We start from the raw sequence: 27,894 nt of genomic DNA, 5'->3' as shown, positions 1-27,894 counted from the left end.
ATACCAATATCATCTTTTTAAAGTTAATCTTGGAAATTTGTTCATCCAGCAGATAGAAAGCAACACTAGCATTCATTTAGAGTCGCGTGTCTATCTACGTGGCGAATCCAATATTGAAAACCATGAGCTTAAAGCTAAAACGCTCTGCTAGCTGTAGGAGAGCAGCAGAGCTGGGTGATGCTGTAATTCTCTGTGTCTCTACAAGCGACACCTTTTGTAGTCATTTGTGCCATTGCTAATGCAAAATATTGATTGTAGCAGCTTTAAAGTTAGTCTTGTGTTTCCCCCCCTACTCAGGTTTTAACTGTATTGACCTCAGGTCAGTGGTACGTTTACTCAACTACGTGTACAATACTGTATTTCACCACATCTCAGAGGCTACACTACATTTGTCTGGCTGATTTAGTTAGATACTACTCAGATTACAAATGTTCATATCTTTCCTGTCCAGTGAAAACCATGTATCTCAAAATTTGGTGTTTTTGAATTTTTCTGATAACATGAAGGATGAAGTGGTGAACCTTTATGTGTTGAGAAAATTCTCCTACTTCTTAGGTTAAATGAACTATTTAACGCCCCCCCCACTCACACACACACACACCTTTGAATCAGCTGGAAAATGCATCATCACAAAGCTGAAAAGAGGGCTGTTTTATGAGCTGATGACAATGTGACTTTTTAGACATACATGGTTCTCACAGGACGGCGATGCTACAAACATATGATGTTATAGATAGCTGTAGACCAAACTAACCAAAAGTAAATAAAGTAGTTGAAATTAGGGCAATCTACAGTGGTAAAATGCAACATACATATTAAGGCAGCAGTAATATTAATTCCAAAACATCACACATTAAAACCATGACAGGGACTGTTTCACTGCAGAATGACTTACTTTTGATACTATAAATACATTTCGCTGATACTACTTAGTTTTACTTGAATAAGGTTTTGAATGCAGGAGTTTTACCTGTAGTGTAAGTACTATTTTCAGTGTGGTATTACTACTTCTACTTAAGTAAAGGATCCCAATACTCCCACCACCGCTTCTGCAGCATAGAAATCACTACTTTTTGCCTTGGAGGTTGGTGTCCAGAGGCCCGTGTGACTAATGCAGTTGACTCTCATCACAGCTGATAACAGCTGATTCCACTTAAGCTAACAGTTGCCCCTCTGGACCGCTCTGCTGCACAGGCCTGAAGCACAGAGAAACTACACAATCACTACATACTATGAATCAGAGGAGATTCAATTTGGGTGTAGGATGAAACCTTGGTCTTGTTCTATCTGTGTGATTTAGGGTTGTGTGTCTGTTGCTGTTTATCATGCAGATGTATAAAAAGAGAAGTTGACATGTGGTTTACATTCAAAAGTTTAAAAGAGTAAAATGTTTTCCTCACTTTCTCTTTATAATCCAATTTACATCACAACATTAAACCACCAGAACTAACTCAACATTAGTGTTTATTTTAGACCACTAGATGGCAGAAGAGTCCAACAGCTGGCTATTTTTTATAATGTGTGTACTTTTTCAGGTTTAAAGTCAAACTGTAGTTTATTTTCATTGAAGACCTTGCACACCTTCACAGGTGATTTCACTTATTCTGGCTGATCTCTGCTTAGGATAAAGATGGTTGGCTATATTGGAAATTGTGTGAGGTCACCGGAATGAAATGTGATAATTATGTATGATAAAACTAATGAGTTATTCTGAATTACCCCCCAAAAAGATTTGCTCTCGGAATGGAGGCCATTTCCAAAAGGTGTTTTGTTTTACATTTACTCGACGCTTTTATCCAAAGAGGTCTCACACCTATGCAACTAAGGGTTAAGTGTCTTGCTCAAGGACACATTGGTTGTTATGTCACAGTGGAAATTGAACCTAGCTCTCCCACACCTAAGGTATGTGTCGTATCCACTGCTCCATCACCAATCGATCACACTGCCACTCCTTTAAGGGAACGGCTGAATCTTCCCTTCTGCATCGTGCATTTGTGTCAAATATCCATGGGCAAGAAGTCCAAAGATAAAAATAAAGACTCGCACAAAAAAATAAAAAGCATTGATATGAACTGCTCTTTTAGTGCTGTTGAAATAATCTTTCACTTGTTTAATCTATACTTAGTTTTTTCCCCTGCAGATATGTTGTCTGAAACTTTGTAGTTCATTTTTAATTTCAAGATGTGTTGTTTGCTTTTCATGTCTGCAGCCCATAACAAAAAATACTGCAAATTGTTTTATCATCCAAGTACATTTTATAGCATCAAACTTAATTCCAAATGTTTATGAATTAAATTAACACTTACCAACCCCCTGGCACATTCCTACTGTTATTGCTCAGGTTTTTTTTTTTTTTAAAGTATAATAAAAAATGTAATTCTTCCTGCCTGAAAAGATGCAACAAATCTAACATGAGTGAGGGAAATGTCGATACTCAAGTCTGTACACATCTACACAGTCCTGAGGTCTAATTGGCCAAAGTCCTTCAACTCCACTGTGATTTCACTATGGGTAGAGCAAGTCTTGTTAATAGTTTCAAAGTTTCTGCACTGAGTTCTTGCCAATGTATACAAGTAAACAGTCATTGGTAATTCACAGGTCAGGCAGAATTAGTTTCTTCTACATACTGCTGAGCACTTGTGTGGTTTCTTTCACAGTCTGAAAAAAATTTTGTCGGGTATCCAGGCTCAGAGAGTTTTAAGGCTTCAGAGGGGAAACAAATCTTCAAAAAAATACATTTGGAGGAACGTGCAACAGCAAAACGTGTTCCACAAGACAAACGCAAGGCAGCCAAGATTACCTTCAAAACATTTGATCCATTTATTAATCAAAATGACACAAAAAAACCCCCCAAACAGGTAGCAGGAACAAGAGACACAATCGACAGGATCAACATTCAAATCTTAACAAACAGCGGTTTCTGTAAAGTGCCAAACAAGAAAAAAGCCTCACTGATAAAATACACACACACACACACACACACACACACACACCACATAGAAAACTAGAATTTTGAAAACACAAAAAATTAGAAATCATACAAAAACATGTCTATACCAAGTAGATTCTGCCCTAAAATGATTTTGGCCACTGGAGGACCTCGAGTGTTTTCTGTTCCAAATAAAAGAGGTGTTTGATCAGTAGTTCATCTTGCGACCCTGGCTTTTCTCTGAGAAACCAAAGTCACGTGTGCTCGTACTCACTGTGCAATTTTCATCAGTAAAAACTACCCCCCACCCCAACCAACATATTATCTAATACATTCTAATGCCGCTCAGAGATTTCTGATGAAGGCACATGACAGGAAGGTCCGTTCTAGATGACGTTTTGTTCGGCGTCATCGACACAAACCTCCCACCCAGTATCATTTATAAAAAACAAAAATCAGACGCGTAATACATCGACTATCCACCAGTGGAAGACATGTTCTCACTGGGGAGAAAAATCTATTACAAACCGTTATTTCTGTTCCAGTTGTGTCACCGAACTTCAGAAATTTCACCACTTTGGTAACCTGTTGCAGAAAACAGGACTCGGACTCTGACCTTTTTCCTGAAAATGTTCAGCTAAGTGCGTCTTACTAAATCATGGCTGTGATCTTGTGTTAAGCTAAAAAAGCAGGTTCGTGTTTGAACATGGTTCTATCCTTCGCTCTTTAAAAGTCATTTGACACAATAAATTGTAACGGCGGTACTTGTGATGAAGGTGAAAATGTAAACATTGTGCAAGTTTTAGTGTTAACCACGAACATGGAGCTGACCTCTCAAAAAACAGACCATTACATCAGCACAAAGACGAGACACACAAAGCATGACATCTTTGACCCTTTTGGATTAAAACATGTAAATAAAAGACTATTAAATAACATCCAAAAACCAACAAACAAAAATACATTTAAAAGTAGTCAAAAAGAAGCTTTCTGATGCGTATCAGTGACCGGGTTCATCTATTTGAAGAGTCTGAGCTCCATCAAGTGCTGCTTTGGCACAGAGACTGTCCCCGTTACGTCTTCTGCCTCCTCCTACTGGTCATTTCAAAATAAGCATCCTCACGTTTGCCCTTGCATTGTGGGATCTTCTTGCTGGGCTCGGTCTTAACAGCTTTGACGTTGGGGCTGGTTTTATGCGGGGCCAGGGCCTGACCCGCTTCAGGTTTTAGAGTTGACTTCCCGTTGATGGGGTTAGTAGTGGTTGCTGGCTTCCGCCCCACTCTCTGCGCTGTGGCTGGTGTTTTCAGGCTAGCTTTGCTTGTGGGAGAAGGGCATGCGTTGGCCCCTGGGACCCGCCCGGGGACAGCAGTAGTCGTACTGCGCGGAGGGGCAGCAGTGGCCTTGGTTGGAGCCGGCCCTTTGGCTTTGGCTGTGACCTCTTTGCTCTTGGGCAGGGAGCTGGCGGGCTTTGGCAGCACGGGGGAGGCTGTCCGTGAGCTGGGGGTGGGGGTCCGGGTTTGGGGAATCGCCGTCGCTGCTCTTGGCATTGATGTCACCCCAGCTCTTGCGGCCGTCCGCACCCGCCTGGCTGCCTCTAGACGGAGGCGTGAGGCCGGAGAGCCGGGACGGCGCTGTGCAAGGCGAGAGCGCTGGCTGGCGCCCGATGGGGGCCGGGCATCTTTAGGGGTGGGTGCCCGTACTGGTGCAGTGACGGGGCGAGGCACGGAGGCAGCGGTGGGGGAGGAGCAGGGACTGGAGGGTTTGGGGCATTTGGAAGACGGTTCAGGGCAGACAGGGCTCCTGGGCTGAGAGGCGGCGCCGCGTGGTGGCGCCCTGAGCTTCAGTTTGGAGGCGGGGCTTGGACCTGCAGGTAGCGGAGCTGAGGATGGAGTCAGAGCTCTGCGATGCACCTGCACACCCTGACACCCCGGGCTGGGAGCCTGTTTGGAGGAACTTCCCACAGGCGTGGAAGGCAGAGAGGAGGAGCCTTTGGTGGTGCTGGGCAGGGGCAGCTGGGTGGGCTTCCTAGGGGAAGAAGGTGTCCCCTGGAGATTCTTCCTGGCTGCTGTGGCAGCACCTTTCCTGGGCAACGTGGGCGTGCAGGCTGGGGAGGCGTTGTAGGACCGACACGTCTGACCTGCAGCGGTCACAAGCACCGGCTTACTGGCCGAGCCGGAGGAAGATGATGACGACGAGGTGGAGGACGAAGAGGAGGACGAGGAGGAGATGAGGATGTTAACAGCGGCGAGGGGGTCCATGTCAGGAGGAGGGGGTGGAGCTGCGTTGCTATGGTGACCGCCCAGGCCAGGGGGGCCTTTCTGAAAGGCCAGGATCTTCTGCTCCAGAGTGGTGAACTGCAGCACTCGCAGAGGGTCGTATTTCATCAAGAAACCACGCAGCGTGTCCCAGCCGCCACCGACACGCACCATCACATGTTTACCGTGAAGCATCTGTGGGCGGAAGAACAACACATTTGGTAAGAATATTTTGTCTTCAAGAAAAATACATTTGGTTTGGTGAAAAAAAATTAAATAATAATAATATAATAGGAAGACAAATGTTTTCCAGTCACAGATCTTTCAAGACAGTCACAAATCAATAGAGACATATTCCTTGAAGTTCCCAAAATAGCTGCTACAGAGCTATAAATGAGCGCGTGTGCTGAGGCCTGGCACCACGGGCAGCAGCGTAATTATGATGTAATCACCTAACGCAATCCACCGCTGCTGGTTAACGAGCTTACATGTGTCCAATCACAGCCTCCAGCACGTGCGTGTTCACACACACTTTATGCTTGTACTGTATACTGTACGGCAGCTCTTATTGTATAGAATATGAAACCCTGACATGTGAAATTAGTGCATTTAAAAAAAGCTGCGAGACATACATCCCATATTTCTTAAATTGGAAACATTTTATAATAAATTTAGGAAAACATGGGGTCAGTTTTTACTAATTCGTTAAGAGGTTAATTTCCCCACTTATTCCTGATTGAGACTTTTGTGGTTGGGAGGGGTATCAATACTGGGTTGGTTGTGACATGGGCAATATGTAGTGGTACAGAATATCTGTGTCTCATGGCATCTTTTTCCTTCTTTTTCTCTATTTTTCTTCGTCACTTATGGTTGTGCCATTTCATTTCATTTTTTTAGAGAGTTGTTTTCATGTTCAGCAATATGTACGCTGTCTTTATAATATGTCTTTATAAAGTGAATATATATCATTTTACTTTTCACAAATGCTCTGATGAATTGTATGCCTTTGAAAAATCCCAAAAAGAAAGAAAGAAAGAAAGAAAGAAAGAAAGAAAGAAAGAAATAATAAACATGACCGGGCTGCTACTTCTGAAAGGGACAAAGTGACTGTCTGGATTACTAACGTGGAATGAGCCAATGTGTTATGCTATCGCTGCAGAGAGAGTGTGCTCAGAGCCCTCACCCGAATAAAGAGAGTCTTGTCTCCCAGTCTGTAGCGTCCCTCAGACAGGTACTCAATGGAAACTCTGTTGGAGCAGTTGCAGGGTGGGTCGTCCAAGCCATGTTCCTACAAGAGAGAATAGAGGACCATAAGGCGGCCATATTGGAGATCTCATTGGGATAACCTGAACATTTACAGATGGAAGATAAATCCGTGTCAGCTCAGTTGGCTGGAAAACAAAGCAATACATTTAAGGACCTTTGCTGCTGCGTAAGTGAGCTATAAGACAAAGCCACCGAGTCAAGCAGTGAGACATGTTGAGGAGATACAAGAGACAAGGGGATGAAGACACGCTGGACCACAACAACAATTACTGACAGCGTCTGCTACAAGCTGCAGCTTCCACTCTGATTGTTTGATGCTTATCTGAATGTGTGAAGGAAAATGCAGCTGGATACTAGTTGGTAGATGCTTCTATCTGCCTTCCACTTCAGTGAGTGTGGTTATTTTTAGCCCAGCTGTCTCCTCTGAGAATAAATCCCCCAAACCCTGATAGTGTTAGAGCCTTGTTTTACCCACCGAACCCGACCCACCTGACACAGTCAGTGTTACAATCACAGTGTCCATCAGAAACAATTAGAAAGTGTTAAACCCACGGGCGACCGAAACGCAGGAGTGTTATCGCTGTGCGCACTTTTATGGCTGCATGACGTCACGTTAAGTGTTGCCTGGGGGTCACGTGTGACGGCAAGTCACAGGGCGCCGGCAGAGCGTCACATGGTCAGCTGCGATGCGTCATACCCCGTGGGCCGCCAATGAAGCGGCGAGAGTCTTGGCTCGGCTTCAACTGGGTCGCACATGTCCCGCCTATGTGACGCTAACGTGATCAGCTGTAGCCCTTCAACACTTTACATCTCGTTGTTTGAACAAACAGCAGTTCTTTTTTGGCTCATTTGCGTCGTTACCTTAGTCCAGATCGTCATCTTGACTAAGGTTAGATGACAGCTCACCAATGTTACAAGTGTTTGGGGGGAGCAACTTAACCTGCTAAAAAGGAGAGGAAGGCCACTCTCGTGCCACACTTCCTGCCTCAAGGTGGAATGTTTCATGTTCTGTCTTTTTATATATAAAAAAAGTCCGTCAGTCAGGACTCACCCCCGGCTGGTAGAGGCCGCCGTGCTGGCAGCACACGCTGAAGGTTTTGACAGCCGGAGGCGGCTCCTCTGCCATCAGCAGAGTCTCCTCCAACTCAATCTCCTTCTCCAGCTTCACCAGCACAGGAGGCTCCACGCCGTACCTGAGAAACACACAACAGAGTTTACAGAAGTGAAACCATTCTTAAACTGTTTCTTAATGATTCAATTTTCCTCTTCTACTGTGTTCAAAGACTTACTTGGAGACGATGCGCCCGATCTCCAGCAGACAGAGACAAACCTGCCGAGGCTCCTTGTGCAGCACTGAGGCGGAAAACACAACTATTAACAGCCTGCTTTCTTTAGAGAGGCAGAACAGGATTGCAGAGAAGAGGGACAAGGCACAAGATCCACGTGTTACCTTCCAAAACGTGACATTATGAGCACATGAGATAAACGCAATTATTCCCTGAGGGGGTTGTTGGGGGATTCGTGCAGAAGAGAACACAGGGTTGGGATGGAGGGCACAACTTTAAAGCCACTCAGGGACGTTCATTTAACAAAAATATATATTCTTTGAACAGGAGACGTATTGGCTTTTCTTTCTAAAATCGCTTCAATCCAGTTTTTTGGAGAGCCATTACTTGTAATGAAGTGATCCTCCATACAGAGTACTCAGGATGATTGCTCTCCACGGCAGATCCTATTAAACCATTAAGAAGCAAGGCTTAAACAGCAGAGATCTGCAGAGTTATTAGGAGCTTACAGCCGCGGCCTGTTTTACACAGTCAACATGATGCCCAAAAATTTGCCCCAAAAATGCGTGGGCTTAATTATATTCATGTCATAATTAAATAATTGACTGATGTGCTTAATTGAAGGAAGAAAAATACCATTCTTAATCATAAACCAAAAATACAGGTAACTGGCAGGTAACAGCTGTGTCTCTGTCTAACTGCACTTTTGTAGTCACAATGGCAACTTCAATTCTTTCCACCTATCTTTTTTACGGTTGCTGGTATTATTGCTCACCCTGCTCCATCTTCTCTTAAACTCACGCAATCGCTATAAACAGCTGAGTGTTAATAATCAATAATATAACATGCTGTAGTGTTTTGTGCGACCCGGCGGATAGATCGACATCCTAGTAAATATTTAAAAAGAAATCCTTAATCATTTAGTCTTGCATAGCACTGCATATGCCTCTCGTGACTTATTTTTACTTGGTCTCAACTTCCTTTTGGCCCGATTTTAAGACGCTCTTTGAACTCAACCAGTGCTTGCTAAAAAAATGAAGAGGAAAAATGCCTCCCACCGTTGACTGAGGCCAAGCACACGCAGGAAAACTCAAAGTTTTCAAAGTCAAAAGCATGACTTGGCTGGGGTAAGGCAGGTTAAGAAAGTTATTTAGACGCTTTGTTGCACTTTAATCTGAGGAATAAAAGATTTACCAGACGGTTAAGATTACATTCTTTGTTGAAAATTCCTGCTTTGATAAACAAAACCTGCCACCTCTACTGGGATTTAAAAACCATAACCAGGAAAGGATTGCCAGGTCATATCCGCAAAAAAACTTAAGTCAGGTCTGATTTACTCAGACACGGGTTTATATTTTAGATGGCTGGATTTTAACAGAGCTCCCGTTACTGTACAGGACAGCAACAGAGTTGGAGTCTAAGGAGGAAAATATTCACATGAAATAGTAGTAAATATAGATTTTCATTTAATTCAACTGGTATTATACCAGAACTTCATGTTTTGGATTCCACATATGCAACTTGTCATGACGAGAGAGGCATTGTGCATCTACAGTGATTTAAAAAAACATACAGCTGGAAAAGGATCCAGAATAGATTAAAAGCAGCGGCCATTCCTGCTGCGGCTCTTACCGAGGCCCTCCGACTCAAAAAGGTAGGTCTCCTCCACACCGATGTGGCGACACCAGGCCAGGAAGTTGGCGGTGTTGTCACGAGCGAAGAAGGATCCTGGAGAGGCGTCCCGCTTACATGCCACCTTCCTCGTGGGGAACAGCTGTCAGGAAAAGTTTATCTACTGTCAAGTGTATTCTGATGGTAAACAGGAAGTTCATTGATCAATGTATTGTGTAGTAGTAGTCTGCTACGTGCGCATCCTTGATTGTAAACGCAGAGCTCATCTATTAGCTGTGGCAGAAAAATCTCCAACAACAAAAGGGAAATTTTCAAAGTAAACTGTATCAAAACATTGTAGAAAGTGGCAAAGAGAAAAATTGAACTTCAGACGCGCAGAGCTCTCCCCAAACATCCCCCCACGTGTCGGCATGAAAGCTGCCCTTTGGACAATGGTCAGAGTTATTTTAATCGCTGCCGTCTGACTCACCTTGCAGAGTGCGGAGGGGCAGCTCTGGGCGATCTTAGTCTGCAGCACACCGATAAGCTGGCAGAGCTTCACGCCGTTATTCAGCTCCTCCATGAAAAACTCTGCTCTCACCTCCTCTCCTGGGAAAATGAAAATGAGAAAGACACGGAATAAAATGCACAGCACAATGCAAGTGATCCTACTTTTTCATCTGGATGTAGCCCTTTCATAAAATATGAGGTTTGTCCCACTTCGTTTCACTTTGTGTAGGTCAAAACATCATCTCTAGTTCAAAATAAACACAAAAAACAGCCCAGATTTAATACAAAATTCTCTACAAGCTATTTTTTCCCCCTTCTAGAGAGCCTTTTGTTATAGGACCTTATAAAAAGACTGCACACTGGCAGTTGATTTTCAACAGAGGTCTCTCCCATAAACTCCTTTTGGTGGACTTACGGTGCTCCCATGACCCCTTATTGTAAATCACTGCCCTAGGAAACTCAACAAAAGGCCATGTGAACTGAATTTACATTGGGAACAAAATTCACTACGTGTTTAAGACTTCCCCACAAAAGTTTATTTTTCACATGACGACGGCTGAGCATCTAGGACTAAAACTGTATCTGCGGCCAGCACCTGTTTCTGCAATATCTGGGCCCTCAGGACTGACGATCAGATTGGTTAAACTGTTTCAAAGTTTTAATATTATGTACCAATAACTCATGGTGACTGTTTGATAACGTGCCCGCATTCCTCATGAGAAAAACTCAACTGTCTGCTTCTAAAAAAACCAAACAAAAACAGTTTCACCACTCAACGGAGTCAGTTTCCAGTCAGCTTCAATTTCCTCACTGCTCCATTGTACCATACGGGACAATAGATGCCAGTATAATGGTAGAGACAGATGAAATGAGGGATTTTGTTCCACTCCTGTTTCTATGGTTTGCTAAGTCCCGGTTGGAAATAGGAACATCCAAATCCAATTACATGGGAGACCCCGTGTCAATTGTGCTTCGGCATTTTCCTAGCCTCGAGGGCCAAACTGTTATCATGAAACTGCCCAGTGTTGATTCACATATGCACAGGTTTGGACACATTTACTCTGTTGTATGTATCCATGTAACTACACCACAGTAAAACAGAACACATCAGAAAGAGAAACATTAACCCCAAAATGAACATGTTTTCAGTCTGAGGGCAAAAAGGCTAAATGAGACTGCACAGGACAGCAACACCAACTCAAGCAGACCAAACCAAATAATCAGCAAACAGAAACAAAAATATATTGAATACTGGAAAGAAACGACCAAAACACAAAGTAAATTACAATGTTATCTGACCCTAAAAAGAGAATTCACACTGGCAAATTACCTGAGTACAATAAAATGTCCCAAATTCAGAAAAATGTTGACAACATACAGACTGAGTGAGTGAACACAGCCTGGCCATAGAAAAGGGTCGCCACAGACAGAGCTGGCTACCACAAGAGGAGAGACTCTGCTCCCAGTGTGACAGGAGACAGGTAGAGACAGAGCTGCACTTTCTAACCTCATGCCCTAAATATAAAAACACAAAAACACTTTGCAAACATTTCCCAAATATACCCCGAATTCGAATTCATATCAGACACACAGAAACTCCCCTATTTACTGGGAGAAATACACAAATGCGAAATTATTGCTGCTAAATATGTCTCCTCATGCCATGAAGTGAGGACAACCAGTGGAACCTCAGACTGATAAATAATTGTACAGATTTTACTTTACTTTATGCTTTAATTACTTATTTAATGAAATGTATGGGGTCTCTCTCTCTCTGGCAATGTTGTTATTACATTCATGCCAATAAAGCTAATTTGAATTGACTGCACAACTAAAAGCGTACTTCTTGGCTGATATGAGCACTTACCCAGCATGCCGGTGAGCCAGATGGCCAGATCCTCCTGCATGGGTACCAGGGTGGCCTCATGTCGCACTGCCAGCCACTGGTCATACTGGAAGACGTCGGCGAGGCCGGGGCCGTGCCGCTGTGCCAACGGGCTGCGTGGGCTCCTGGGGCTCAGCAACGGGGCGTCGAATTTCTCGCCGAACCATACCTGGGGACGAGAGGAGGGAAAAGCTGAAGGAACATTAAAATGACAGATTTCCATCCTTGTTATCAGGAAGAAAAGTTAGAAGGTTGAACTTTTGTGGACAAAAACATCAAATCGATACGGTCTACATCATCTCCTTGCATGACTGAAAGGATTAGAAACACACAGAAACCCTGGCAGAATGTTATAACAGATTAGTGTGGCTGCCCACTTATTGAGACATCTGCCTAATCTGATCTGAGTGCTACTCTTAGTCATGGTTTGAAGACATTCAACTTTAAAGGAATAGCTCAACATTTTGGGAAATGCTCTCGTTAGCTTTCTTGCCAAGTGATAGATGAGAAGAAAAGTGTGCCCAAAAATGTTGCGGGCTGCAACATTTGCAAAGTTGACCTTGCCTGGCAGTTTTGCTGGAGCATCTGAAGAGGGAGGCACGTTAGGTGTCTGAATGACAAAGACTTGTCTCGGTAAGCTAGTTAGCTAAATAGCTAGCTTAATGTTTAAAGCCATGTTACTTCATGTTTTGAGCAATCAAGTTATCTCTTGATCAATGACTTGTTTATGGCGTTGGGAGTAGCAAATAATTATCATCCCCGATCATGTTCACGTTCCAGATGTGCCCTGACTTTAAGTAATTTGAGGTGGCAGCTAATGACCCCCAAATCACACAGTTTTGAGACTTACTAAATATATTAAACACCTTATTTTTGCTTTTTAACCCTGAATTTATATTGGCAGTTTCTTCAAAACCGACCGTCTCTACACGGCAACACGACAGCTTTATCATACTCTAGTTACCATTCAGCCTTGCAATGTGAGAACATCTGAGGATTTTTGGTGATCCGTCCGATACAGAGGGGACACGTCATGGATGCAATCAGGCCACGCTTCACTTCTTTGCTCTATAAGAGTTTGCAGCACACACACTGCCACTGGGACTGGTTACCACTGCGGCTTACTCTCTGCGTAAAAACCACAACCCCAGCTTTATCTCGAAACCACCGACCCATGTTTATTTTTTTAACATCCATCACTGTCCACTGAAAGACGACCGCTGTTGCACTTGACTGCTTTAATGGGTGTCTAGCACTAGTTCACAGTCCAGGGGAGGAGTGCCTGGAGTGAGCTGCTGATCTTGAGAGCTGCTCTTGGGATTGATGTCCCATCATATCCATCTCTACCGTCACCCCACTGCCTCCTATTCCCTCATGCTTCAGCACTGCACTTTTTTTACACTGATGATTCACTAAGACTTTGACAGAAAAAGGTGAGATGGAAAATACTCGTGTAATCCATGTTCTCGGTTCCACAGCTCCCACGTACATCAATAAAATTATTTTTAGCTATCACATACTTTTAGGAAAACATGGGCGACAAAAAAAAACAAACAAAAAAAAAAAAAACTACACATGGCAACCTGAATGTAAAGTAGCAAGCTCTTGGTTGGCAAAGCTTTAAAGAGATATAGAATGACAGTTTCTATTCGTCAAAAGATGCTGTTTATTTTTAAGTTTATAAATCGTTTGCAGGCAGCAGGTGTAATCTAGAAACCAAGAGCAGATGTGTACTATGAGGACTTGTCCAGACATTACATAACTGACTTTGGGATGACCCCCCTGCCTCCTCCTCCCCATCCAGTTTGTTGACATCTGTTTAAGATATCAGCCTTTAATCTTTGTGTCCATCACATGTCATCGAACAATAATGGGGACGTTGCCTCCTCCGGGGGGGGGGGGTAATGGGTTTAAAACAAGGCCGAGTCTTGTTGACGCCTTCAATTCATCGTGTTTGTTGGGCCTACAGACAGGAAACCATCTGGCCCGACGAACAGAGAGGCTGTTATGCAGTGATGTACTACTGCTGAAGCTCTGCGCTTCCCTGAACAACACTGCTAAGGATCCTTCAACTGTGTGTGTTTGTGCATTCTGGGTAGTGTGATATAGCACTGGAGCAAGCAGATACAGAATGGTTAAAAGGGACAATTGTTTGGCCAAAAAGTGTTTACAAATACTATGAAGTACTAGTGAAAGATTTTTTTCTGTCTCTCTTCAAACTGTTTCTTGATTATACTCCATTTTATGGAAGTGCAATAGTAAATCATTGGAGTGGGCAACACACACACACACACACACATACACACACACACACACACACAAAGTGGCAAAAACACCTGATGCTCAAAACTGAAAAGGTTACCTCACTTCAAAAGGGATAAACCAACCCACACACACACACACACACACACACACACACACACACACACGTACGTACGTGCACACACACATTACATAACGTAGTTCAGAAGGGCAGGCTGCTTGTGGCGCCCTGTAGGATCACAACAACATATGTGCGTTTCTCGACATCCAGCCAATTAGAAAATAAGGCAGAGTAGTGTAAGTTACGTAAAGATACTGTGCCGCTTAGAAAAGAAGGCTGATCCACCTTGCGCTACGTCACCTGACTGCATACAGGTTCACAGTGAGCGGTCAGGTTTTTAAAACCGACTGGCGTTGTAAACTAAAACCTGCATTGCATTGGGTATAAAGAAAGTCTAGGTTAATCTATTTTTCTTTTCAAAAACTCTGTCCTCATTAGGCACTGGAATGTGGGTTGGTAATCCTAAATGTGGCCTACGGAGATTTTGAAGCAGTTTGTACCGGACAGCCTGTACTTTTACCATTTACGCTGCAGGAGTTTATCTGATGCTCTTAACCTGAGCCACTTACAGCAAGGGCAACTTAATGCTCTGAAACAATACTCAATAGAGGGTACGTCACAGGGAAACATGAGACGTGTGCGTTTTCTTGTTGCATCAGGATCTTTTCTTGCGACTATTGTCTTCTCTAGTTCTTTCAAGATTATTTTTTCCATTGTAAGCGGTTCTTATGGCCGTAATGTCTGTTCACGTCATTATAAAACATTTTCTTCACACCATCTTTCAATGATTCATATATGCAGCATGTAAATATCAAGGATGAGAAATAAAAAAGCTTTGATCAAGTTAAATGATACCAAAAACGCTTTTCCACCATTTTATTAAATTTGTAACATTGTTTCCAGTCTTTGCAACCACTTTTCTTTTCTGTTTCTTGAACTTCCAATGGGCCGGTTGTTGACCTTTGACTTTTCAGGATCACAGCTAAACCAAGAGCCGTTTGGTTTGGCCAGGTTGAACCAACAAGGTCTGGTTGCTCTTTTGAAACATTTAGAGATACTTGGCCATTCCATTTGGTCACTTTCATCGCAGATATTTGTAACGCTGGGAGACAAAAAGACAACACAGCCTTGGTCTTACTGAGAAACATTCGGAAAGGTAGAAATGACATTTTTTGGAAGATGAGGTGGATTATTTGAGTACAGCTGCTCCTCCAAGAGCTCATTTGTCAGTCTAACCTGTGGCGAATCAGTGAAATCACCAAAACATTTTTTTAAATATTTTATTCATGTGATGTGTGAAAGGGGTAGCTTCAGCCTCAGCTACAGAGCTATTAGCATCTTTCAGCTTATTGTTTTGGTATGAAGGCCTGTAGTTTTACTTTTGTTCAGTCTCACAGCATCCCCCCCCAAAAACAGTCTGATAAACCCACACTACATGAATATCATCAAATCACACATAAAGTTAGCAACTAGCTCGTAAACCTAGTGGAGCATTTAGCAGCTAGATAGCTTCCCTTAGGTGTGAAATGGAGACCAAAACAGAGTTAAAAGGAATGTGAATATTGGACTCCCATTTGTGTATATATATATAATATATATATATATATATAAAATAAACTTGTGACTCCAGTGTTTTCATCCAAGCATAGACTGTATATAACAATCCAAGGCATGAGACCAATCCCTGCAGATGGGCATATTTTACAATGGTATCATTTACTGTTGCATTAATAGATGAGCACGTATGCTACTTATACTTCCACGAGTGCATACATTTTCAGCATGGGTGAACAGAGCACTCAGAGTGTGACCAGTTATTGAATGTGACTGCTCTACATGTGCAGTGAAGCTCTGAGCTGAGCTTCGGAAGTAGCTGCAGTGTTACAGTCTCTGCAGCATCACCACAGTCTGATTTGAATCAATATCCTCATAGGGTGCCTTTGATAACACGCAATAACAGAAGAAATAAAAAAAATTCATCCACTTCTTCTGTTATCTGTGTTCTACAAACACATAAATTAACTTCATGTGTCCACGCCACGACAGACAAATGTGAGACAATTTTATTGCATTTGTTCAATACGTTTTATAGAGATGGCAATTAGAAAGTGAACACCATTGTGTTATCCGCTCTTTGTACTGCAAGGTAATGAGATGCACTTTAGTAAAACGTTAACTAAAAAAAGAAAAGACAGAACAGATTTTAAAAATCACCAGGAGTTGTCCCTGAAGGGTTGTGAAGTACTTGTGAAGTACTCATACCCACGTTAAACGTAAGACATCCTACAGAGATAATGCACCATATAAACTAGTCTAAATATCTCCTAGTCCACACAAACCCTTTAATTAAAACGACCTTTGGGGTTAATCTGCTGCGTCTAAAGCTAGAGCATCCAACCACAGCTCATCAGTATCTCTGGGGAGGCTCTTCACAGCCTCGTCAACACATCGGCATCAGTCTGAAAGGTTTCCTGCCACATGGGATACATATTTTTTGCATATCCACAGTCCAAGACGGGTGGGGAGAGGCAGGACTTTCCCAACCCGATGACAGAGGAAAGCTCTTCTCAACGAGGTGCTGCCATGTCACAACTCTGTAACACGATACGATTGTTGTTTTGGGATGCCTGACACTTTGTTGCTGGGAGGGGAAGGGGAAAGTGTTGCACATTCCACCCACTCCCCCTAAAAAATGTGCGGGGAAACTCCTCAGGGTCCGGGCGGTGAATGTCAGACATGCGTAAAAACAACAAGACGGCATGCTGTAACACAGGTGGGCTCGCCGCAGCTGTTGAGTGGGAGACAGATGTCTGTGGTTCTTTATTTAATCTGAATAACTCTAGTCTGGGAACTTCTCCCCCAATTTGGCACGATAGTCTTGCTGATTCACTGCACTAAGAATGATATTTCCTGACCGAAACAGGGTGTTATAAAAAGTACTCAAAGTCAGGTCAAGCACTAATGCAATTTGAATTTTAAACTTGGTACAGATGTGTAGCGAAATAATTCTGGTATGAAATGTCCACAGGATCTGGAAAAATGGTGAAGTTAGCTGCCAATTTTGTAAACTCAACCAAACAAAGACATCAATCCAGCCAAAATCCAACATGTTGGATCAGAAACACAATTTTAACAATATCTACAAAAAAATAAAGAAAGAAAAGAAAACACAGCCATGTGAAAATGTCTTAGTCTTTGATCTCCAACTTGTACCACTTTCAATGATGGACTAAATGTCCCCACTGGCCAATCAAAGTACACCTAATCCTATCTAGATGGTGATGAGCCTACCTGGATGCCAGTCTGGACAGCCATGACTGTGATCACAGAAGATTCACTTCTTCATTCTGCAGAAAGATCAGACAGAGAGATGGGTTAAAAAAACATTAGAAGGTCAGTCGTGCTTCCATCGTGTCGCAAATTATCTTTTTAGTTGTTCATGCACAAATTTACAAATGAGACAACATGTGAATTAGTATTAGAAGTGCTGAGGTGATTTGAGATAACCAAGCTACTAGCCTTTCCCCTTGCTAAGCTCTAGTTCCATACTTAACACACACACACACACAGTATCAATCTTTACATCCATCTCTCAGCAGGAAAGCAAATTTGTACATATCTCAAAATATCAAAACTTTAGGCAAAGCAAGGCAATTTTTAGTAAACTCAACATGCTTTTTATTATAAAGCATGTAAAAACATCCTATCCCCCAGGGCTGGATGACATAATCCAAAATCTATATCACAATAAAGATTCTGATAAATGTATTAAAAATTATTCTTGTTACATCAGTACGTACTTAACTGTGATGAGAGTAAAGTTAGGTCAGTTAGAGATTCCTGATGTTAAATATATTTGATTTATCATCCAACCCAACACTGCAGCCTTCTGACTCCTGACACAAAAGAGATATAAGAAAGAAAAAATAACTCTGATCTGCAGACTTAACACACTAAACTATCCCATCAAGTCCATTCAGTCTTTTAAACTAATTTCAGACATTTGCCCCTTCGATCTCCAATATATCTGCCCTCACTGTCATCAGCGGAGAAGACCGTCATTACAGTCTTCTCCCACTTCCCTGTGCATTCAAATTTCAACTTCTTGGTGAATCAGCAAGTCAAGTTTAATACCATGTAGCTATTTTGCCCTGAACTGTGATAAAGTAGTAAGAGGAGGACATGACAAAGGGCAGTTTAACAGGACACAAGCTGCACACAGGCACTCAGGATGCTGCGAATGGCCCTCTGGGTAAGAAAACAGCCGGGAAGTTGTTGTTTTTGCTGGACACACAGTGAGTTTTACTGGATCAGTCTCTCTCACGAGGAAGTGATGGGGTTAGTCTGAGTGCTCCTTTCGGCCCTTTCCCACACAGGATGTGGAGGATTACCCTGACGCTCAACTGTCCCTTAGGGGGTGTGTTTGACAAAGAGAGGCAGTGTGGGTGGGGGGGAGAAAGCAATCACAAGCACGTAGATCCTAATAACGCTGATAATTTGGTCAACACAGCTGAGGCAATAGGTCCCCACCACCACAACCCCCCCATCCTCCACAGGCACACAAATATCAGCTCATATAAACCTAAAATTCTACACTAAAATGGGTTCGGGAAACTTCTAGTATGTGTGGTGTATTTCCACTGATGTCATCATGCATAGAGCGATGAAACTGACAAGAAATGCCTCCATAACCACTGACACTAAAATCACATCCTCAGCTGTTCATCAAAAGGGCCCGTCTGAGAGAGCTGTGTCCAGTCATCCGGCACCAAAACTGCAGCTCAGGGGAGAGAAGATGCAAGTCAGCGGCCAAGGACAGGACGGGATAGGAGGCATGACAACACAAGGCAACCTACCTCAGGAGAAAAGCGGTACGGCGCGGATCGACGGAGCTGCACCAAACTACTCGGACCAGCCTCAAAAGCACATCCTCGTCAAAAACTCTGCGCTAAGCTTAGTGCTGTCCAGCCAGAGCGGTTCCTGCCTCTGTGGTTCCACGAGTGAGCGGGGAAGGAAAGGCAGCGAGAGAATGACAGGGAGGGGAGGGAGGATGGGAGCAGGAGGAGGTGCAAAAAGGAGAGCCCTGACTAATGAAGTGGCTACGCTTCGCTAAGCCCTGACCCCCCCCCCCCCCCCCCCCCCCAAACAATCCTGTCACGGTGGGACCCTCTCACAAAGCCTTCATTGTTTTGTTTGCTTGCCACCCCCACCACGCAATGACATGGAATGAGATGGGATAGGGGAGGTGAGATGGAGGGGGTTCCTCCACTTCCTTTTCATCCCCCTACCTCCCTCTAGTCCCACCACAGCACACCCCCAACCTCCCAAACCAGCACTCCAGCAGAAAGTTTGGGGTGGGAAGCAGGAAAACAATAAGCGAGAAGCTTGTCGCTCTGGTGTTACTTGATGGTTGTCGACGTGGACATCGGGGACACACCTGCGCCCGCGTGGAAGTGTTCCAAATTTATTTATTTATTTTTTTTTTAAAAAGAAAGTCAGGGACAGAAAACATGACGTCATGCAATCAACTCAGATTACAGATGTTGGTTTTCCACAGCTGTTCCAACCGGCTCTGTTCTAATGACTACAGTGGCGTCTGACTGAGAGAAATAATTTCAACAAAAGCTAGATGACATCGAATATGCACAGTACATCAATGCCTCCATCCTTGCATTGTCTCATTGGTGGGAACATACTGTGTACATACTGATGTGGATATTATATCTGGTGTCCTGGGGCACAAAAGCATGCGCAAGACTGAATACTGAGAAACATAAAAACAAGTAAATCCCTGATCTTAGCCTGAGGTCTTTGATGTACCCTTGATGTTTGGTGAAAAACAACTACTCTTCCATCCCTGGAGTACTTTAAATAGTGAATCAACCCGCTGAAATTACAAAATTAAACCCCAACACGGCCTGAGGTATCCCTTGTGCTGTGAAAGGTTCAGTGGCAAGAGGATGACTCTTGATTTGCAAAAGGATAGAGAATGGAAATATCATTGACTGATTGAGAAAGGTCGAAGACAAACACTGAAAAGCTTGATTTGTGGCATATAGAACAAGCCTGACACAATTTCAAAAGGGTCAGTGAAGTTTTAAAGCCATGTCCCCAAGGCTACAAAGCACAATAAACCAGAAACTGTGACGGACCGACATTTAGGATTTCAGAAGGGGGAAACAATCCAGAATGGCTCTGCTTCTTTTCAGCACGCAGGCGTTCGTGGAGGGTCGCTCTCAACAGAGGACAAAAGGGCAAATCTTTGGCTCTGGACTCCAGTTGTGTGCATCTGGGGCCCCAGCAGAGCCTGAGAGCGTGACACCCTACAGGGACCAAAGGCACCCACACACAGTCAAATGTCAAGCACAGAGGAGGGCGAGGGAACAAGGGGGAGGCAAAGACAAAACATGTTTTATAGTGTTGGTGAACTTCGGAGTGGCACGCTGGAAAGGGCAGGGCTCGACACTGAGCACTACCACGCACATTCCCCAGCGGTTGCTGGGAAGAACGCGCGACAATGGCGGCACTCTTTTGCCGTCCATCTGTAATGTGCAGTTTCCTCTGTCACCTCTCTGCTTCAGTCAGCAAACAAGACTTTGTATCCAGAAGACCTGCCAGCTTTTGTTCAGGTGAGCCATTCCTGTATTTCTATAGCCACATTAAGATTAACTGTACATGAGGCACACAAAACCCTTGTCAGGTTTGGGTAGACTGACCTGCATTTCTTGTTCTAAGTGAAATAAAAAGCTTTGTTGCAGGTTTTGTCCCCTCAGGAAAACTGCCATTTATGTACTTAATGGACATAACCACATTTTAAGAATCGACTTCAGACAGTGTTTTCAGCACAGCGTTATACACATACATGCAAATACAGACAATGCACACAATTTTCCAGGTACCCAATGTGGTATCTGGACTGTAGGGATGACACACACACACATTCACAAGCAAACAGAAAATAACTGGTTGATTTGAAGGGATGTTGCGATATAAACATACTGCCACAACTAATTTAGCTAACTTGCCTGATTAAGAGGCCCATTTCTCTCCTTAGTGCTTAACACACAATCCACTTCCCGAAAGAAAAAAGGTGCTGAATAAATTAAAGGAATTGCCTTTTGTGTGGGTACAAATGAGCGGTATAATAGACTTAGAGTCTATTAAAAGGAAAGGGATCTAGCCCAAGCCTCTCTGTAGACTGAAGTAAACATAGATGTTGTGTGTGTGTTTTGTTGCTGGAGGGGGTGAGACATCTGTCCGCATGTTCCCCACGCAGGTCGCCTCTCTCTCTCTCTCTCTCTCTCTCTCGGGTCGCAGCTAGTAATCATTTAAGAGGATCAGCGCTATTCCAGACAGCAGAGTGAATCCACCTCTACGACGCTCCGTCATCACAACACATAAAGCACGTGGCGCACGCATGCAGCCGGCAGCGCTCCGCCGGTGAATGTGAGCACCCGTGCATAAGTGCAATAAAGAAATGAGAACGCATTATGTAATGAGTTAAAAGTAGAATGTTCTGGCGGTGATGTCCTTTTGATTTTCCACTACATGGCGTGAGAGTACACAGGAGTAAAAAATAAAACGGTCCTGTCGGCTGTGTTCTGTTTTAAATGACCTGCGGGGGTGTTTGAGGTGTTTCTGCGGTGAAACGAATATTTTATTTCATCATTTAATTCACTGACAGTAAGCACAATTAGAGCATGTGTTAAAGGAATTTTCAATCAGCTTTGTATCCTGACAATGTGGGTAAGTGTATGCAAATGGACAATGGTTAACTTTCATTCATGTTGCCTGCAGCAAAAGTCTGCCAGATGACGAGTTGGGTCAAGGGCTGTTGTTTGAACTACAGATTGTACTTCCGCAGTTTTTGTATGCCCGCCTCCAGGGACAGGCAGATCCAAAATCAAAACATCCTAGCCATAAAATAGCTAGATCCGCCACTGGCAGAGGGCAACGTTCCTGTAGATATGAAAGAAATAAATAAAAACTAACTAACCGAGCGTTTGCTGATTCAGTTGCGATTTCACTATGCTCCAGCTGCTCTACAACCTTTCCAAGTCTAATAAATAAACTAAATAAACTGTCAAGAAAGGAAACACTCTTGCACCTATTTTCCTTATTAAAACAGAAAAATACGACCTTAAAGTTACACCTTCTGAATGTGTCCCTGACTTCCTTATTAACTCTTAAAATACACTTCATTCAAACACGACAGAAACTAAATAAAACTCACCAAAATAATCTTGGTTAGTCTTTCCACTGTTTCAACATTTACCAGCTCTGGTTTGGTCAAAAGAAACGTTGGCGTGCTATCTGAAAATCACACACTGGGGCAGAATTATACCACTTTTATTTGGTTCAGGATATAAAAGCTTAAAGTGAGCGTAAGGTAACCATTATCCCCATTTGTACACTTTGTCCGCTCCTCTCCACGGCGGCGGTTATACAGTAGGTCATACGAACTAGCCGATTTCTAGTATACTGCGGCCTTTAGGTACCGCTTCTGCAGCATCATATATTTCACACCTGAAAGCTTCTCTCTCTTAGGATTCTACTTGACAATCTTATTTGAGAGGTTTTTGATGTGAAAAGGAGGCCCTATTTTTAGGCATCCAATTTGGTAACTTGAGCAGAATGAAACAGATGAATAATAATAATGTTCCCAGTATCCGCGATGTGAAGTGGCTGCAGGCCAGCTCACAGGGCCAGTCCAAAAGGGTTCTGCTGGTTCCAACGGCCCCCGGGGGAATACCAACTCCTCCTCTATTAAACTCCTTCCTGCTGAGCCCTTTGTGTCTGGACTTAATTACCCTGTCGGAGGAGCGTTTCATTTAGAGCCCGGCCTCCCCCTTTTCATTACAGATGGGGCCCGGCTGCACTGTGTCCAGATAGAAATTCATTCAGTTAGAGAATAAAAAAGTAAATATACGTCTGTTGTCGAACTGAGCCCAACATCGTCAATGAAACTTTACTTTCTAAAGCAATTCAGTCCCCCTTGGGTCTGTAAAAGCTCATCATCGTTTTCCATGGTAACCCCCCCCCCCCGACACACACACACACACACACACACACACACAAAGCAGGATTAAATCATTTCTTGGCCTCCTTCCTCTTGTCCTTGTTGGAGTGGTCTTTCCTTAGAGGTGAGACAGTGTGGGTAAAGTCCATCTTAAAGGCTTGAATGAGTGGGAGCCACCTGCCAATCCCATTTTGATTTGTTGATGCTAATCCACAGCTCAAGACATGCCATCGGGTTATTGCCGGGAATTCAAAGCCCCTCAGTCCTGACTCAGGATCAGGCTTACTTGCCTGCTTTCTATAACCTTGACCAGCAGAGGTGCCAATGCAAGCTGACTCCAGGTCAGTAAATCAGTTTGCAGCACACCGCCTCTAGCATGTGAGCTGCCAGATTGTCTTTGGCGTCAAACAGAGGATACAGTCAGCCATGTATTTACCCAAACCATGTTGGTCCACTTACTTCCCCACTTTAAAACTTAGCTTTTCAAAGGACATCTTTTTCCAACTGTATCTCTGCTGTCAGAGGAGAAACCTTATCCGCTCTATGGCGAACCTTTTCCCATCACAGCTCCAAGGCTAGCGGTTTAGGAAAATATATGAATGGGATGTGTGATGTAGTCAGGCGAAACATATGCACGCACTGGTTTGTTTGAAACCGGCAGATGGCTTAACTTCAGACTTTACTATGTCCCAGTAACCTATTTGGAGACATGTCTTCCTCTCAATGAGGCTTTTACTAAATGGAGCTACAGCCAAACCACAAAAAGCCACTTTTCAAACAGAGTTCCATCAGGGCTCCAGTCATTTTTAACCCCCCCCCACGATGTCAGCGATCAGTTGACAGTGACCAGCATACAGGAACGGGGCATACTTTAAGCTGCAGCAGGCCTGGCACGACGCCCACGCTGAGCTGTTTCTGCTGACCTCACACACAAACACACACACACACACACACACACACACTCTCTAACTTCAATGACATCATTGCTTCAGTTGCAGCACAGGCCGGCAATTTGAAATACCTGACCACACTCCCAAACCAACTTGACCGTTGATTTTTCCTGAGCTGTTATTTTAATACGTTTAGTAACTGATGGTCATCCCACAATGAACAGAAGCGCATCACATCATGTGCTCATTAAATTAATTAACTGTGACATGAAACTGTTGACAGATAGGAGTATAGGAAGGAGCCAACGGTCGCAAAAAGATTTAGGATTTCTAACATGACATCCGTCTAGCACTCAAAAGCCACCAGGCCATCTACCACTATAAACTTACCAGTGTAAATACAGTTTGTGAAGTGCGGCTGGGCTCCTCCTCTATTGTCAACATATTGATAATGTGAACCCCATTTCCTTTACTGATAATTCTCATGTGTTATTTTAAATTCAGTCAAATAACAAGAGGTATTCTCTGCCTGAGATCTGCCAATAATCAAGGATTTTTTCACAAATTGGAATCTACAAAGCCCTAACAACGTTCAGATAAGCTTCTGTAGCCTAAACAGCCATGCCGCCCCTTCCCCAACTCTTCACAGAAGGTCAGGCCAAGGAGACGTGGAAGGTCAAGGGGTCGTAGAGCTCAGCCTAATTAGTCGCGTTTGTTTGTCACATATTAATAGCTAGTGTGTGTGTGTGTGTTGGGGGGGAGGGGGGGGATTAAAAACTGAAGGACCTTTCACCTTAATCATAATAAGACATGGTTGGAAAAACTTGTGAGCCCTTCATATTTTCAGTGAGCAGAGACAAACTCACACCCCCATACAAGAGTGACAAAGTGACACTAACATGGGAACACAGAAACAAAACACTGTCAGTGCTTGACATCAATGAAATGCTGTTTTACTATTTTAATGGCTACTATCAGGAATCTATCATCATACAATGCTACTAATGCAAACCACCTTCTACCACAGAACAAGACCACCTTTACCACATATCAATGACCCACCACCCCCACTATTCCCTTTGGTAAACGGTACCCTAAATAAATGAGGGGTAATCCAAGATTTTCATTATCATCTCCTTTGTGCCCATGCATGCAGCATCGCAGCCCATATGTGCCCACATGCATTTTTAACTCATTAAGCCTGCTTTGTCTCATCTGGTGTGTATGTGTACCTCTGTCCCAACTTCTTTTGGGAGCCTTGGCAGGCCCAAACTGCGAGGCCTAATGCCAAAGATCAAGCAGATGGTGATTATGAAGCTTGGAATTGGGGTTGCTACTCATGTGTGCATTCATTCATTGAGAGCTGGGCAGTGACAGCTTTGTCTGAAACAGAGTGACGTACTGTATTGCAAGTGATCCGGTGACAGACCGGTGTAGAGTCTAACAAGGACAACAATATTACAATGACACCTTCAGTTTGACGCGGTGTACGCCAGTTCATAACCAAAAGTCACATGCACTTGAAAGTAGCTAATTTATTGGAGAGACTCACATGATCTACGAAAAAGTTAATACTGTACTGCTTTTGTAATATGATCCAATAAAATGTTAAAAAGTGAAAGCTGCACTAGGTAACTTCATATAATGTGCATTGAAGAGCCAATTGGCTGCAAATAGCAAGCAGACCTATAACTTGCGTTAATTTTTTGGCCACTTGGGGACAAGTTGTAAACAACACTGACATATTATAACCTTATGGAGGTTGATATAACAAAGATTTTAGCTAACAGTTGCCTATTCACACATCCAGCAGAGCCAGGTTGGCCTCCTGGAAAGTAAGTACAGTATTAACTCTTCATTTAGCTCCTTTTTGCTCTTTGTGAACTCCTTAGGCGAAATATCTGGCTCAGGCTGTAAAACCAAAACAATGAGCCTAATCGTTCCATAGACTGTATAAAAGAAGTGGTCGTAGCCACCGTGACGTCACCCATTGGTTTTGAAGCCTTGAGTTTGGCATTTTGGCCATCACCATCTTAGTTTGTTTGGAATCTGACATGACCATATTTGGGGCGGAGCTAGGCATCTTGGTTAGCAAGGTCCTTCCTTAAATCACAGTCACTGTGATATTAATTGAAATGGTAATTTTGGCTAGCAAGAAACAGGCTTAAAACAAAAACCTTATGCGAAAAAAATAAACAGCCGAATCCTTAGTGTCTTTTAGTACCATAGAACAAGACATTTGATTTTATTCTATGGTACTAAAAACAACAAGATGATTTTAGTACCATAGAACAAGACATTTGTAGAGGACTGAAACATTACTCTGATGAACCCCCCCCCCCCAATGCAATTTAATACAAGTATCAATTTCTCAACAGCTGAGCAGGTCAGGCCAGTTGGGTCAGCCCACCCATCAGCTGATTGGTGTTTGGATCGATTGAGCTGTTGGAAATTATTGGATGCGATGTTGATTGTGTGTGGGACAACAAAATGTTGCAGTTCATTTTTCATTTACAGCATGTGAGGATGAATAATAATGACACGCCTGCTCTCATTCACCCCCTTCCCTTTTCTCGAGTCATGAGCTGTAGTTACAGCACATTCTGTGTAATGTTGTCAAGGTAAAATCCGATGACATGCACAAGAAATCACAGTGGAAAAATCTATTAACAGCCATAATACCAAGTAGCCTGGTGGCAGACCTCTGAATCACTTCCCACAGCTCCTATTTGTTCATCTATGAATGAAATGAAGGGAAAATGGCCACTCATCCTGATTATCAGGCTAAATCACAAGGTCAAATAAAGAAGTCTTGTTGTTGTGAGGTAAAAAATAAACATCCCCATTAACACAGCACCAGTTTCTGAGGTGCAGTGGGTGAATGGTCTTTCCCAAGTGTAGCACTCCTTGCAGGAAGCACCTGCCGAGCCTTTACTTTGTCCTTTTCCCTCAAACAGGAAACCTGGACTGTCACACTGCAGGGCTTCATATTAATGTACATCCCTCTTTATTGTCTTGGCACAATAGTTACACCAGTCAGTCAGTTTGTGCTTTGATCCAAAAACAGCAGCAGCGGTGCCTTTTTTTCCACCCTCCAGCTAACCTGCTCTCCCTAATGAACTCATCACAAGCACAACATTCACTTAATCCTACCATCAGCCACTGCAGCCCCACACTGATATCATGCAACGCCTCTGGTCTCCCAGGTCAGATGTGCAACAGTAAACTACTGATCCTCTTCCACATTTATTCCCACCTGCCAATCAAGGACAAATGGAGAACGATCCAGACTGGAAGCTGTCGTTTGTCACTCAACACAAACACGCACAGACCGGTCAATGTCAATTACCTGCCATTATGCAACAGTTAAATCTGTAAAGTGCGGGGCTGTAAATTGCACCTTTGTCTTTTAGTTCGATTGCAGCAGGTGTGAAACGGGGAGTAATCGTTTAGGTAACAATTAAGTGATACTCAGAACCAATTTCATGATTTTAATTACACTTTAACTACACACCCTTTTTTTTTTCTGAACTCCTGGCAGCTTGTCTGGACAAGTATATCTTATGAGAGACTTTAAAAGCACGCTGGCCTTCAGTTGTGCACAAATAAAATGGTAAACGTTCAGTCTGTATGCTCGGGACCATGTTAACAGCTTCCACGAGGCTCCCTCATGGATTTTGGTGGAGAAACAGAGGGGAAAACCTCTGCACAGGCGAAAACTTCCGGATAAACCTACCCCCGCTGACTCCCCTCAGAGATGAGGTAAAAGTAAAAAAAACTTACCAGTAACACTGAGGGGTATCGAGTCTTCAAGCAGAAAGTCCTGGGAATCGACGACCGATTTTCCTTGTGGAGAATTTGATTTGTATCTTCCTCCAGCAGCCACCGAGTGTTACTCATATTCTCCGCTGTTGCGTGTG

At 43.4% G+C, this 27,894-nt stretch overlaps 1 protein-coding gene across 2 annotated transcripts; it reads right to left on the bottom strand.

The window, feature by feature from the left end:
• Positions 1–581: 581 nt before the first annotated feature.
• On the bottom strand, positions 582–27,894 carry gas2l3 (growth arrest-specific 2 like 3). Of its 2 annotated transcripts, XR_006828527.1 has the most exons (10): positions 27,758–27,894; positions 17,357–17,412; positions 11,725–11,911; positions 9,838–9,956; positions 9,369–9,510; positions 7,740–7,803; positions 7,502–7,643; positions 6,368–6,472; positions 2,964–5,379; positions 582–601 (listed from the first exon to the last, which is right to left on the bottom strand). XR_006828527.1 is itself a non-coding variant. In XM_046071927.1 (9 exons), the coding sequence occupies exons 2-9, from the start codon at positions 17,378–17,380 to the stop codon at positions 4,003–4,005; spliced, it is 2,160 nt and encodes a 719-aa protein (XP_045927883.1). In that variant the 5' UTR covers positions 17,381–17,412; positions 27,758–27,894; the 3' UTR covers positions 2,797–4,002. The 2 variants fall into 2 exon arrangements, 1 of the variants encoding a protein (XP_045927883.1); XM_046071927.1 differs by lacking the exon at positions 582–601 and having other exon boundaries at positions 2,797–5,379.

Source organism: Micropterus dolomieu, linkage group LG16, assembly GCF_021292245.1.
Source record: "Micropterus dolomieu isolate WLL.071019.BEF.003 ecotype Adirondacks linkage group LG16, ASM2129224v1, whole genome shotgun sequence".
Classification (NCBI taxonomy): domain Eukaryota; kingdom Metazoa; phylum Chordata; class Actinopteri; order Centrarchiformes; family Centrarchidae; genus Micropterus; species Micropterus dolomieu.
The sequence above is the reverse complement of the archived record's forward strand: the minus strand, read 5'-3'. Positions and strand labels throughout refer to the sequence as shown.